General features: G+C 37.7%; 1 protein-coding gene across 1 annotated transcript; it reads left to right on the top strand.

The window, feature by feature from the left end:
* Positions 1–3,558: 3,558 nt before the first annotated feature.
* Positions 3,559–13,115, top strand: LOC115918582 (dehydrogenase/reductase SDR family member on chromosome X-like). Its single transcript, XM_030983849.1, has 8 exons — positions 3,559–3,752; positions 5,338–5,423; positions 7,070–7,141; positions 9,588–9,729; positions 10,180–10,400; positions 11,532–11,688; positions 12,513–12,642; positions 13,019–13,115. Exons 1-8 carry the CDS (start codon positions 3,668–3,670, stop codon positions 13,113–13,115), a joined length of 990 nt encoding a protein of 329 aa, XP_030839709.1. The 5' UTR covers positions 3,559–3,667.
* The last annotated feature ends 2,617 nt before the right edge of the window (positions 13,116–15,732 follow it).

The following is a 15,732-nucleotide window of genomic DNA, read 5'->3' as shown; positions in this document are numbered from 1 at the left end:
AGGGGGTGCAGCAGTTGCCATGGCCAGTGCCATTGATTAGGAGAGTTTGGCCAACCCGGTTCGAGTTTGACACAATATGGCAACTGCTGCTTAATTTGTCGGGCAAGCACAAATAAAAGAATATACGCAATGTTGTGACCCAGTGAAACCAAGTTGGCCAAACTCTGTGTATAGATGGCTCTGGCTATGGCCTGCATGCCTACTCCCCTGATATGAACATGCCTGGGACGCCCTAGGCCGAGCCATCAATGACAGGGACAATATTCCTCAAACTATACAGGAGTTAGCTCAGGCTCTCACCGACGAGAAGGACGCTCTGGCCATTGACAGCATGCCGCACTGATCTTTGTCAGGGGTGGTCATACCCGATATAAGTGACTGATTTACATTTGAAAGAGAAAAAACAAACATATTTCATGCATAGAATTAATTTCAATATTTGTTATTTGTTATGCCGACCAATTTTGAACATTGTAACATAATCCTTAGTTTTTTGTTTCCATATCCCTTTTTTTGTTTCTGCCTTAATTGGTACCCTTAGCAAAGGGTAGTTGTAGTTTAATTTCACTGAAATATGACCTGAAGGAATCTATCAATAACACATTATGGTCGTGTACACCATAGTTATGATAAAAAAACGCGTAATGTCTTATTTATTGTACATTAAGTTGTAAACAAAATATATTCCAACTTTATGAGCAACAGTGCAGTAACAAAGCATTCAATCCAGGGCGCCGATCAATCCTAACTCCTTTAATCTATCGCAAATAAGTTTGCAGTTGCTTCTCTCTTATCTACGTAATTGCGATATAATCAATTGCAAATAAGTTGCGAATAATACCAACTGTTTATAAGCGAGACGAGGCCCTGGTAACCAACTTTTATTGTGATGTTTTTCTGCAATGTACATGTACGTAATTATTCACCCCATGGCCATGCATCCGACCTTGGCAAGGCTATACAAAAACGACCCCCGGGATAGTGTATGCTTGTGTGACTTCTTATTATTGACAAAGTACATTGTAGGCCTGGAGTCTAGACAGTCTAGACATTGTAGAGGCATAAGCTGGATTTGTGTATTGGATTGCCGACATGGTCCAGCTAGTTAGTAGCCTCTTGTCGATGCCCTCGCGCTGTTGGAGTCTCTAAATTCTGACGAGCGAAGCGAGTCAGAGAAACCGAGGCGCTTGCGCGGAGGGCCTCTTGACAAGTGATCTGAATTATATATTCATGAGACCCGATTTCCTACTGAATTATGCATGTCTAGACCGCAGCGATTGTGTGTGTGTACGTGTGTGTTCGGGATTGCCCAACTAGGCTAGTCTGCAAGCACAGACCCTAATTTGACACTTTATCAAAAAATCATTGTGCATTGAGAGAAGCCTAGCCCAGCTATCTACTGGTACCTACTGGTTGTACCAATATAGGTCAGGAGCAGCTATAGTACGTGGCATATGGTAGTCTTATAGTACACACTCTCTTTTACGACTGACCAGGGTCTGTGCTTGCAGACTAATACTAGGCGGCCAGTCTCGCTCTCACGGAGGGAATTCGCACAGAGCGGTAGATATTACGTCATGGTAGCTCTCTCTGATTGGATGACTTTCACCGAACTCTGTTGGGTCGGAATATTCGCCAAACAAAGTAAAACATAAGAAATTCAGATCACTTGTCAAGAGGCCCTCCGCGCAAGCGCCTCGGTTTCTCTGACTCGCTTCGCTCGTCAGAATTTAGAGACTCCAACAGCGCGAGGGCATCGACAAGAGGCTAGCTAGTTAGACATCTCGTAGTTAATCATTACAAATCTAGTTCCATGGTAATTACATAACAACGTGAGAATAAACTTTTCGCATAGTCGTAGTGCGTTTTGACGCGACAGCCACACACCATTGTAGTCATGTAGCTTAATGAAAGTACCGTCACATGCCTGATAAAGGCGCCATTTTTAGTGCATGGCTTCCTTAGGACCTACTGAACAATATTGTAGGAGCCCAAAAATAAATAAATCATATAAATATTCGGGGGTGGGGGGCGACGTATATACGGTAATATCACATTGATTTGTTGTTGTAAAAATGCAAAACTAGGTACAGGGCTTCATTACGATCTATTGAACGACGTAAGGGTTGAAGCCCCCCCCCCCCCCCCAACAAAATATTCATATAAGTGTGAATTGGGCGGTGGCGTCGTACTGGAGCCCCCAAATTAAAAATATGGTAAAATAAATTTAAGGTTTTGTTGTACATACGCAATTTTCGGTACAGGTCTTCCTTAGGCACTGCTGAACGATGTTAGGGTAGGAGCCCCCTGCATACTATTCATATATTTGTGATTGGGGGCGGCGGGGCTTTGTGCCGGAGCCCCATGTTACATATAATGTAAGATCACATTGGTTTGTGGTTATACGGCCGCCTGTTTTGGTACAGGGCTCTCTTATGACCTACAGAACGATATCACAGTAGGAGCCCCAGGCGGGGGCGTTGTGTCGGAGCCCCAACATTATATACAAATCATTATTCTTGTGATATTTTTTGAGAAAATGAGGTACATTCATGCTAAAGGGAAGCTAAGCAAACATCGGTGCTAATAATTGGGGAAGAGGTCCCTATGGCATAGTTATTTTGTAATAAAAATGTACTCATTTGTCCCTCTCTTTTGTTTTAATCTGCTTGGCATAATAATCAGTTGAAGCGTATCATTGGAAATACAGTAAACTTACAACATTCATGGTATATAGGAACGAAATATGCGTAAGGGGGGGGGGGGGGGCACCAATACATTTGGCTGCAAGACATGGCCACCTTGTAGAAAGGACTTTAAAGGGATCGTTTAACAATGTTAAATCTGAGATGCAAGGCCCTACGTGTTATCAGTGTCTTTGATATGATGTTATATTGAAGCCCTAAAAAAACTGCGCTTCAAAATGATCAAGAAGTGCCTTACAAATTTAAAAGCCTTTGATTTTACCATACTCGTTACCCAATAGACTGTAGTGTTATGAAAACCGTTTGGCAAACGCAAATTTGATATCGATTTTCAATCATAAATATCTTGATAATCAGACAGGCAATCGGCTTGTAAAGTGATGGGGTTCCTGACTGACCTAAAGGTTTATAATTATCACTGCAGCATGAGCTAAATCAAGGATTTTTTTTTTACCAGATCCCTTCAATACGTACTCGTACCCTGTAGTGCTTCTGCGTTATAGAGTACGACTGTGTTATGCTTCTGGAAATATTATGTGACGCGCCGCTGCATTCTAAACAATTAAGAGCGATCCAAAACCCTGAAATTCATGTTTGAAAAGAATTGGAATGCACATACTCCGGAATACATTTTCAGAGTTAAGGCAGATACATGTGCAATCTATTGTGCAAAGTCCATGTACTATGTTTGTGCTGTTCATTTTCATTTCCGCTAGGGTAACATACTATTATTCTTCGGAGCCGACACAAACATAGCATTTATGCTGTGGTCCTCCCGCGTATTTCGCTCTTTTTAACTTCAGCATTACATTATATATATATATATATATAATCCTGCCCAAATTAATTCCTTGACTGAATAGACATCGATACGGGATTAAAATCAGATACAAGTCAGTAAATCATCGTGTATATAAAGTAAAACATCTCCGTTCTCAATTTTAAACACTTTGTGCTATACGATGGGTACTAGTTGGACGTCACAAAAACCTGTTCCGGACGTCGATCTTACTCAGAAGACCGTAATTGTAACTGGAGCAAACACAGGTATGTGATTAGAATTTAACTCTTTATAGTTATATATAATGGGAAAAAATCAAACTGGAATGTTATAAATACAGGAGTTCCACAAGCAACAAAACTTGGACCTTTGTTATTTTTGATACTAATGAATGATGCATGCCAAGATTCTATTATTAATGGTAGAAAGCAGGAGTTTATGTAAAGCTTCAAAATAACAAGATGAACTTCGCAAACTACAGGAATGGTCTAATAGGAATGATATGAAACTAAATGCCTCTAAATGTTCAGTTATGCAGATCTCCTTTTGTAAGCAACCTGTACAACAGACGGCCTTGTTTATTGATGATACCCAACCAGGGCTCAAAATAATTTTTTGTCCACGGGGGCTCTTCCCCTCAAAAAATGCAATAAATTTTCAATAATTTTCAAATGTACAGAATCTTCTTTGTAAAAACGACTTTTACAAATCTCGGGGGCTCTTTTTTATACAAATATCCATTGAATTGGTACCTATGATACTCCTCAATTATTTGCTATTTCATCATTATCATTTCAATCAGCATTTTCCCTCTTACAAATTTACAAGCTACATAGCTGTTACTGGCCTGTGTATATAATATATACGAATTCAACACTGATCTTTATGATGTCTTTAACGTGACATATCTTCTTCTCCTCTTGCAAACGAGAAAGAAAACAAGGTCATTAAAAGGGGTTAAGCGACAAATAATGATTGTGATTCAAATTGACGCGAATATTTGTTTGAATAAGCACTGCTATTCACCCGAATCTTCTTTGTAAAAACAACTTTTACAAATCTCAGCCATGCTTACTGAGTTGAGACGTTCCATTCAATGTAAAATACTCATCAAAGAATACACTTCTCCTAATCTGAAAGAGATCTTACAACACAGTGGCAGATTTGCATGGCTGAGATTTGTAAAAGTCGTTTTTACAAAGAAGATTCTGTACATTTGAAAATTATTGAAAATTTATTGCATTTTTTTTTTTTTTTTGTGTGTGTGGGGGCGTCGACGTACCCTAGCGCCCGCTGCGTACAGTCATGATTCTTTGGCTAAGCAATGGCCTCATTACTGTGAGCCCCCAGGATAAAAACCGTGTCGATTGGCAATATTAGTGCCCTTTTATGAGGCATTAATCCCTATTACTGTCAGTTATGACTTAAGGACGTAGGTCCCCTTGTTGATTAGCATAGTAGCACACACATGCTTTAGCAGTCACACAAAACAAACACTCCCCAATCGTCATTCAATAAAATCTGAGAATGTACACTATTATCTAGATCTATTAGGAATAAATCATTGTCAAAATCATTCAATAAATTGGGGGTAAAAATAATTATTCCACCATTATGACCAACAGTGTATATGTAAACAAGCACAATTCAGCATTTTTGCTGCGAGGCATTGTTTTTTAATAAAACCATTATTGATTTGATTTTTGATATGTGCTTCCAATCGTTATTTTTTTCTTTCTGAAATAGAACACCCAACACCAAACATCATTTTGTCACGTATCGGAGATGATCATTGCAAAACTTTATCATTCAACCCTTTTCCCCTCTATTCTCATTTAATGTTGATATCAGGAATCGGATATGAGACGGCAAAAACAATAGCCCAGCTGGGGGCAAAGGTCATTGTGGCTTGTCGTTCCGAAGCCAAGGCAAATGAAGTAAGTGAGTTTAATCTCCTTATGTAAGTTCCTGTAAATAATAGGCGGTGTCACACAGAGGCCAAAAATCCGGATTTTTATTTATCCGGATTTATCCTCTTAAAGGTAAAGACCAGTATTGGAAATGCCCCAATTTCAAAAAGTGAAATGGAAGCTCTCATTACCAATCATGTGAAAGAATATGTTTTGACTAATACATGATGATAACAAATTTGCCGGGAAACCGTCTACTAATTCATATATTTGGTAAATTTGTTTCTCTCATGGTCTGTGAGAGATATAGGGTAGTCCCATATACATCTTTCTGTGTATAGTGCTTGTAACTTTACGAAGAATGGGCCAAATTTCTTATCATTTTGATGATTCCAGAACCTTGCAGATGCTAGATGCTAGATGATCAACCTTTTCTGATCGATTCCACAACGTTTCTTTCACAATGCAATCGCATGACCATAACTGGTCTTTACCTTTAATTGTTTGTCTGTCACCAATTATCCCTTCAAAAATCCCTTCAAAAATCCTCATATGAGACAAGATAATTCTCTCTTGAAAGGATTTTTCAAGGGTTTTTTTAAGGGATTTTTCTGTCTGACACCAATGTTGAAATAATCCCTTTAAAGGTCAGTGTAAGTTAAACGTGATTGGCTGGCATAGGGTTTTTAACGCGCTATCATAACCTGCGCACAATATTAGCGCGCATTTAATGATTGAACGTGTGATGTCACAATGCTTATCTACCTAAACGACACATGCGCAATGGCCCATCAAAAAATCCGGATTTTAGTTATCCGGATCATTCGTAGCCTGTCTGTCACCAGTCTGTCACCGACGTAAATGAAAAAACTAGATTACTAAAATCTGGTTTATTCAAGATGGGTCGGGATTTTTCTGTGTGACACCGCCTAATGATATCTGTTTCAAAGGAACATGTGCGAGGGTGGGGTGTACGTGAGGGTGCGCGCTTGCGTGTGTGAGAGTAAGTGGGGCTTTAACTAGTGATATCTCCTTTCTTTACTTATAGGGTTTTACCTTTAACTGACCAAGGCAATTATAGCATTATAAGTACCCTGGTTACGGAATTATTATTCTGCCATACTCCACTCCCTGGGGAGCACGCTATTCCAGTCAGGAAACATCTAACAGACGCTCTCCATTCTACACAAATTACAATGACTTTAGCATCCTACCGGCTACCCGTTTAACATCTTGGTTAATAATGGCAAACGTATATTAAAGATCGTCACCACTACTGGGCCAGGAGGGATTAGACCACACAAAGAGCCATCGAGGTCACTGTGACAGGTGGCTATCTCATTAACTCAGCTCTCATTTAACATAAGAAAAAGAGGATCATGGGGGACCAACAGGCACCGATTAGGGAAGTTTTCTATATAGAGGGAGCAAGTAGCTACAAGTATGGCAGTGTGCCTTTAATGTCTTTCAAAAGGACGATAGTGCTGGGACGGATTCCAACCCTCGACCCTTGGATTGAGAATCAATTAAATGAACCACTTTACCACGACATACCTCTATAAATGTATTTCCGTTTTAACCAATCAAAGAAAATAAGTTTCTCATGGAAAATAGTTTTTTTTCTCCACTGTTTGTAAAGAAAGAACTAATTTCAGATGTCCTTCTTCTCCTAGGCAATGGAGAGAATGAAAATGGAACACAGCGAGGAGAAAGCTGATGACAAGAAGTCAAAGGTCGAAATCAAGGTAACTAAAACCACCGACATAATAATAATAGTGTAGATATAATGACTGCTATGAGTTGTTTATAGGCTGAAGGGGATGTTGCGTCCTGATATCACCCGAGGCGTGCCGAGGGGTGATATCAGGATGCAACATCCTCGAGAGCCTATAAAACAACTATTCCCCGAATATTAAAGCAGTCATTAAATCTCTTTTATATACCGAAAAAGGGGTCATAGAAGACATGTGCGACTTACTGGTCAAACATGGTAATCAAGTTTGTTTACGCTATCGAGGTCTGTGTTGATAATTTTGCAGGTAGCTTACTATGGCGCACTCGATTTTTGTGTGCTAAAATCCTTCCCATTGAGATTGCACGCATATATCCCTATGCAGTCTACGTGCATTGCGCGATCATGCAACATTGGTCAATGTAATAATTTCCAAATCGAGATTCAATCCTTTATTGCTTGTGATCCTGAAGGTGATACTAAAAAATGAGATTTCATATGAAAAAAAACAGGTTTACATGTAGATCTAGGCCTTACTTCAATCGAGATCGGTGGTCGTCCGCGCTGTGTTTATAGCAACCAAATTACTCGCACAAAAAATGTATGGTAACCGCGCTCCGCACAAACTAAATTAATTAACACGTAAACCAAAGGGGATCGCAGGATGAGGTCACTTTTCGAAAGACTATTGACTGATGGGCAAATACGAAGGCACTTTTTAAAAGACTATTGACTGGTAGGCGGGGCATGGTTAAAATCACGACTCTAATTTCGACCAATCAGATTTTTAAAGTGAGGTATAATTCATAATACACACGAGTATAGTCTATATGGTTTGTCGATGAGGGGGGGGGAGGGTTGGGTAGTGGTTCAGGAGGCACACGCCCCCTTGAATCAGTACTTCGCCATATGATAATGTGAACAATTTGTACCTCCCTTTTTGTCAATTTCATTTGATTATCGTCTCTTTGTCAGATACTTATTTTCTTTTACATAAGAGTGTTGGGAAGTGATGTAAATGTACTTCTAGTTTAAATTAAAGTAGATATTCATTGATTTTAAAAACTAACTTAATTTCATTATTGCAAAGTTGAAACTTTGATTCGACAAGGTTATCAAAATTCAATGCTTGGAAGCATTCGAAATAATGATTATTATAAATTACAAAACGCTTAAATACAGCCCCGGTATAGCACCTAAAGAGCTCTCCGAACGCTGCTGAGATGTGTGAGATCACAGTATGGACACGATTTGCACAAGCAGACGATGTCCCATGACATCTCACACATTTTCAGTGCCTGATGTTTCATCTTCTCTTGAGTTCTTTCTCTTACTTCACTACCGTCAGGCTAAATGTATAATCTATTGCCTCACTCTAAACCCCGCGCATGGTTTTATTTTGATGAAAAATGCAGCGATACAAAGATAAAGGGATCTGTCGCTTGTAAACAAAATAAGACGCCATTGAATATTCAGCTGCACACACCGCGGTATGTTCGGCGTTTCAAGAGGAAACAAACGCCGTCTTTAATATCATTTCGGGGGTTTTCAATTTGAAAGTCTGGTTTCTTTGATTGTTAATTAACCCCTATACTGTGTATTCACAAGCAAAAGATTTTAGTTATCGGAATCGGGTCATATCTCCTTTTGAATGGTTCGACATGCCATTACATTTATATACACACAACTCATTATAATTTGACAAATAATAGCTTCGCAATCATGTTCATTCTTTATGGGATGTCGTCTGCTTGGGCAGTAGTGGTCCATATAGTGACGTCATTAAAACATCCTTATTTTTCCGGCGAATCTCTCGTATATCCCAGCTGCTATGGAGGTGGTTGTATTTGTATTTTTATAAATCACCCGATATGTAGTTGAACTAAAACTTGTATGATGGCCATCTGTTAGCTTACCAGTTTCTAGTGATACATTAGTTGACATATTTATGATTTTCTTTGAATTTCACCTTTAAGACACATTAATGGAGAAAAAACTTCTCTGCATGCCTATTTTAAAACTTACAGATATCGTCTCAGAACCTGCTGTTGTTATAAACCCATCCCCTGGTTTTGATAATATAGACATTTGTGTAAGCACTCAACCTTTCCTTTGCAATAAGCGCCAATTAGCACAGTCGCTTATTTGCCAAGTGTCGGTTTGCACAAAACAATAGGTATCGATTGACATAAGGTTTACTTTGAGCAACATCAAAGCTTTGCTAAAGTATCCACTTCTGGTCTTCATTTAGCTACAGGACAATCCTTCTACAACCTTCATAGATTAATTTTACACTTAAAACATTTATATAATCTTGAATCCCCTCGTAACTATTCCGTGAGAAATGCAAATTGGAACGTGCAAATAGTTTCCATAGCCATAACGGATCACAGTCACTTTCGAATCTTTATGACGTCACAGTTATGACGTCACAGTTAGTCTTTCCTTTCCCTCAACAGGCCAATGACCTTGATGTCGAGTTCATGACCCTTGACCTTTCGTCAATCGCCAGCACGATGAGCTTCGTAGAGGAGTTCAAAGCCAAAAGGCTCCCGCTTCACATCCTAGTGTGCAACGCCGGCATGGCATACGGAGGGGAAGGTAAAATATGATCGCATAGACTTTCGCGAAATTATTTCAATTTGAATACCCTTTTGTACCGTTCATGTTACGTTTATACTCGTCATTGCAATATGATGTCCATACATCAGATTATCGTAAATGAATGAACCTGCAATTAATGTTATAATATGTTATTATTTTGATTACAACTGGTTTACAAATGAAGTTGCAAATATAGTTTGTTAATGCTTCTGCTTATCTTAATTAAACTGTTTGTTTTCCACACGGCGTGTAAATAAAAATGTAATATAAATATATATATATATATATATATATATATAATAATTAAAACAATTGAAATGAAAATCCTCGAGAGTTCTCTTCTTTACTATGACCGGTTTCAATTTGTATTTATTCAGATTTTTTTGTTTTAATAATTAGTCTTCAATTTTGATAAGGTGGTCTCCCCTGCTCTTGTATTTCACACAGTCAAAACAGCTGACGGTTTTGAGCTCCACTTCCAGGTCAATTACCTGTCGCACTTCCTTCTAACTCTCCATTTACTTCCGGTGTTAAAAGCTTCCAGGGGCAATGCCAAGATCATATTGGTTTCGTCTATGGCTTATCGCGGTGCTGGTTGGCACGAAGACAATATGCAATCGATCAACAAAGGCCAACTGTCCAAATATGGAAGCACCAAGCTCTATCAGGTTTGTTTGGGGAAAAAAAAATTGAAGCAGCAAAAATAGTGTCAAATAATGATGATGATGATGAGGAGGAGGAGGAGGAGGAGGAGGCGCGGTAGCTCAGTCGGTAGAGCAGTGGTCTCGTTATCCGGTGACCTGGGTTCGAAACCAAATCGATGCGCTAGTGCCCTTTGGTAAGGCGTTAATGCTCATTACCAGGTCCCTCGGAGAGGACTTAAGCCGTTGGTCTTCTGGTTGCTTACCAACAAGCATTTATTGCTTTCTTAGCTGCCAGGTAAAATAACCACCAATAGCACGTATGATGATAGTTGTAGTAAGAATAATAACAATAATAATAATAAGTAACAACTAAAGTTTGTGGATCTCACTTTCATGCCAAATGTTTGTGTAGCCCCCATCTGCACAATTCTGTATACAGTGCATCTGACTTGTAGCACAGTTTGTTTTAAAATGCAATTGCATGACCAGAACTAAACTTAATCTTTAACACTTTGGTCGCTTTCTTCAGCTCCCTGGACGGTCGCTAATTGCAAAACGGGCAATTTCGCACACAAATAGACACCAATTGAAGAGGAAGAATTGCTTTTTGCAACTCAATGGCTTTGCAAATTACCGGTTTCGATAAGCTCCAGATAGAGTCATTACAACCCTTTTTAACACCAGTAAAAATTAATTTTGCAATGAAAACGACTTAACTAATCTTTAAGCCTTTGGTAAATTTATCCCAAGTTAAATACAGTGCGACACAGGAGGACTGTTCGCGTAGCATGTAATAGTGATAATAATCTGAATTTATAAGCGCTTTATACGAAATGTCGTCTCTAAGCACTTTGCAGATAATATCACCCCGGTCATCGGATTAATTCACGCACAATGTGCACCATTTCTATTCCCTGGGGAGTATTCGTACTATATGGTCACCTTGAGGGCATATGGCAATTACTCAAACAAAGGCTTTCGTCAACCTACCGGGTCCCCATTTCTCTCCTGGGTATGGAGTGGCGAATGTAGATCAATGCCTGGCCAAAGGACAATAGTGCCGTGTCAGGGATCGAACCCACGACCTTTGTATTTCAAGTCAAATGCTTAAACCACCTCTAAAGAGTTAAATCGTTTTTATTTTGTTATACCTAGATTATGGAGATGTTTACATTAGCAGAGAAGCTGGATGGATTTGGAATCGGCGTGTTTTCACTGCACCCTGGTTTTGTCGATACAGATATCGTTAAGAGGGAGAACCAACAGGTATCTGGTTCCATGAAGTTTTTTGTGGGCATGCTAAGCTCAATGGGTGAGTATAATTCAGTGAGCGTAGGTATGGATAGTTGATAAACAGGTACTTGGACTAATTGTGTATTCGGATTTCAAAAGAGAGAAAGAGTGGTGCTAACCATTCTTTATGTACGATACCAATTATTATTAGGCCTTTTGAAAAATCTTACGGATCGTATGAGGCTTTTCCTGGGTGTTATCAATTCGAAATAACGTGTTCATCAGTGTTCCCTCTTCATCAGTGTCTAGCAGAAAATGCATAGACCGGAAGACAAAATATATTTCGACCGTAGATATGATATTCCTATATATATGACGACAATGATAATATTAACCTGGCCCCCGTAACACAAAGATTGGCAGTGGATGGAAAGACTGAGTTTTGCATTTGATTGCACAGAGTCACCAATGCAACCAATCGTACGATTAATTGCTAAGCTTCGTGTTATGGGGGCCCAGAAAACAATATATTTCTTGTATTGTTCTTTATCGATTACAATGTTACAGGAGCAATGCAGATACAGTTTTTTGCGTAATGACGTAAATCCCGCCATGACTGTGCCGACGCACTAATTAGCATTCATGTTATTTAACCACTCGACTACAACACCATGTCGTAGACTTGTGGATACGTCACCAGACTGTCATTCACATGGTTCTCGGTTCGAGTCCCGCCGCGGCACTAATGTCTTTTAGCAAGACATGTATCTACATTTTCTACCAAAGCACCTGGGTAATGATAGACTAGCGTTTAAAAATGTGAGCATTAGGTGCTTCATATTTTTTTTTATTGTTGTCATTTATTGATTACTATTTGTATCCCTCTTTTTTCTGCACGGTCAGGGCTGGCACGAAACTCATTTGACGGAGCCTTGACGACTATCCACGCGGCTGTGAACCCGCAGTACGATGGTAAGACTGCGCTCTATCTCGAAAATTCACAACCAACCAGTCTCCATAACCCATTAGCCACGTAAGTTTTATTTTGTAGCTTCCACCCTTTTAGTGTCCTTTATGTTAAATACAGAACAGTCCAAATAATGCTTTCATTTTTTTTCTTAACCAATAGTAGTATAGCGTCGTTTAGTGACGTTTTTTTGTTGTTTATATCCAGAATGCCCTACATTGCAAATTGTAGATTACCAGAAAGTGCAAATATCATTTTGAGTCCATTTCTGTAAATTTACAAATTGAATTAAATTACTAATTTTTTATTTTGGCTTTTTATTTTTTTATGTTAACAATATATATTTGTTGCTAAAATTATTCTTACACATATTAATAATTCATGGCGTTTGCATAATTAGTTAACGGCATCCAATTTTCTCTTTATGACTCTTCATACTTAGAGACAGAGACAAGCAAGAATTCCTGTGGAAGTATTCGCTCGATTGCTTGAAGGATTACATCACTGAAGATACGCTTAAAGAACTGACGTCACACTGATGCAACAATGGGCAAAAGGATTCACACAAATCGTTCGCATTTATCAACCGTGACACAGTATAAGTGATATTTGTTGTCAATTGTTCATTTAACTTACATCAATGTACTTGATAAATGTCAATCCATGTTCCACACATAAATGACGCATTTCTTTTCCATATAGTGATAAAGATAATTTTTTTCAATTAATTATTCTGATGCCGTTTATTTCCTAGAATTGACATACTGATCATAATCGAGCTTGTCTTAGGTTTAATCAAAATTAATTTACGTGTTTATCAGCGGTAGTTTTCGCGCAGAGAACTATCGATCTGAATGGTGTCGTTTTTGTTATATAATTAATATATCGTTTTCGGTGCTTTAAAGGTAAACTTGAGTTCTGTTAAATATAGAAAACAAATTCTTACACAATCCAACGAAACTTACACTGAATAATCACGATTATAAATAAATGACATGTGCCAATTTCGGTAGACAATGAAAAGTGGCTGAGTAATGAGCATAGAAAGATAAGGAAATCTGGATAAGTAGGCACGACACAATGTCATTATGTGCAAATGGGAGTTGTGGTTTTAGCGAAGATGATGCCCAGTACGTTTTCGTGCGCATGCTGTTATTTCACTGGCTCAAACAACCAATCTACTGCAGGATAAACGATCCAGAATAAATCATAGCAATTTTTCTCTCAAAATACGATTTAGTTCAGTTCAGTTCAGTTCAGTTCATTTTTATTCAAAACCACACAAAGCATGATAAAAAGAGACTGGTAAAAGTACATCAATCAACATATTCTAACTTGATTACATCATAAACTGAATGGTTTTAGGACCCCTATTTCGCAAAACTTGTCATCAGTGACAAATTTTTGTTGTTATTAGTTTGCTAGTTCAAGTTCAAGTTCAAGTTCATTTTATTTCCATTTCTCGTATAAAAATACATTTAACAATACATTATACATATAAGCAAATATATAAATATAAATAATACAAAGAATATGGAGGAGCCAGCAGAGGCCATTGGCCTTTCAAAGGCTGGGCTCCAGTGTCCTCAGCTAATAATACAAAGCACAGAGAAAAAAAAACAAAAAAAACAATGGGTAGTAAGTAAATAAACAAATGAGTACAGGCTAATTGAATTAAACATACGATAGGAATTCCTTCATTAAATAGTTCTTGTATTTACGTTTAAATGAGGCAACAGATGGGCACATTTTTATATGGGTAGGTATTGCATTCCAACTAATTACTCCGGAATATTTAACTGATCTACGTGAAGTATGGTATTTTAACAATGGAATATATAAATCATTAGCATGTCTTGTGTAATGAGGATGAACATCCTTTGTTATTTTGAACATATTATCGAAAATAGAAGGTAACATATTCTTATTGTACATATACATAAATGATCCAACTTGCAATTCATGTATTTGAAATATGGTAAGTACATTCAATTTCCTAAAAAGCGGTTCAGATGGGGTTCTGGGGTGAGAATTTGTAATTGCACGTAGTGCTCTTTTCTGTAAAACATAAACTTGATTCATTAAAGTTTTTGCACAATGTCCCCATATCAAAGTACAATAGGACAGATGAGGAAGAATGATTGCATTGTAGATATTAATCAATATATTTAGGGGAATCAAGTGTCGTATTCTATATAATACACCTATTGCACATGAAATCTTCCGCCGGGTATTATTAATATGTGGAGCCCAAGTAAGATTTTCATCAAGTGTCACTCCAAGAAATACAGTATTAGAAACTTGTAATATATTATAGTTATTAATTTTAATGTCACAGATTTGACCTGAAAGTTTTTTGTTTTTCTGCTTGAATATCATATAATTAGTTTTTTTTGAATTTATAAGTAATTTGTTAGCCAAAAACCACAACTCAATTTTTGGTATTTCTGAAGTAATTATGGTTGATATTTCATAGATATTTTTACCAGACACAAAGAGGTTTGTGTCATCTGCAAATATGATTGGGCAAAGGTTTGGGCTTACGTATTGAATGTCATTAATATATAATAGAAAAATTAATGGACCTAAAATTGACCCTTGCGGAATACCTCCAGCGAGTGTCAATAATGTTGAGTTAACACCATCTATATAAACAAATTGCTTTCTGTTAAATAAATAGCTATGTATCAATTCTAAAGAAGTTCCTCTAATACCATAAAATTTCAACTTACGTAACAAAATATCATGATTGATTGAGTCGAATGCCTTTGATAGGTCCAAAAATATTCCCAGTCCAATATTCTTATTTTCAAAAGCTGTATTAAGTTGATCGATAAATTCAAGTAGGGCCATAGATGTAGAATGTCCAGAGCGAAAACCAAATTGTCTGTTGTATAAAATATTGTGTTTACATATATAAGACATAAGTTTTGCATATATCAATTTTTCAAAAAGTTTATCAAAGACCGAAAGCAGGGACACAGGTCGATAGTTTGTACATAAAGATTTATCTCCCTTTTTAAATATTGGCAAAACTTTAGCAACTTTTAAAGCATCTGGAAAGCATCCTGTTTCTATAGAGGTATTGAAAATATGAGTTAACACTGGAGCAACAATGTGTATACATTGTTTTAAAACTTTGGTGTCTATATCATC

This window comes from Strongylocentrotus purpuratus, unplaced genomic scaffold (genome assembly GCF_000002235.5).
Source record: "Strongylocentrotus purpuratus isolate Spur 01 unplaced genomic scaffold, Spur_5.0 spur5_scaffold_13, whole genome shotgun sequence".
In the NCBI taxonomy this organism is placed as follows: Eukaryota; Metazoa; Echinodermata; class Echinoidea; order Camarodonta; family Strongylocentrotidae; genus Strongylocentrotus; species Strongylocentrotus purpuratus.
This window is presented reverse-complemented; position numbering and strand designations above follow the sequence as displayed.

What these genes read in the sequence shown, in the direction of transcription:
- LOC115918582 (XM_030983849.1), top strand. Translation starts at nt 3,668, where the DNA reads ATGGGTACTAGTTGGACGTCACAAAAACCTGTTCCGGACGTCGATCTT. An exon ending in CCGAAGCCAAGGCAAATGAA is followed by an intron (nt 5,424 to 7,069) that starts GTAAGTGAGTTT and finishes TTCTTCTCCTAG; the next exon opens with GCAATGGAGAGAATGAAAAT. An exon ending in GGGCATGCTAAGCTCAATGG is followed by an intron (nt 11,689 to 12,512) that starts GTGAGTATAATT and finishes CTGCACGGTCAG; the next exon opens with GGCTGGCACGAAACTCATTT.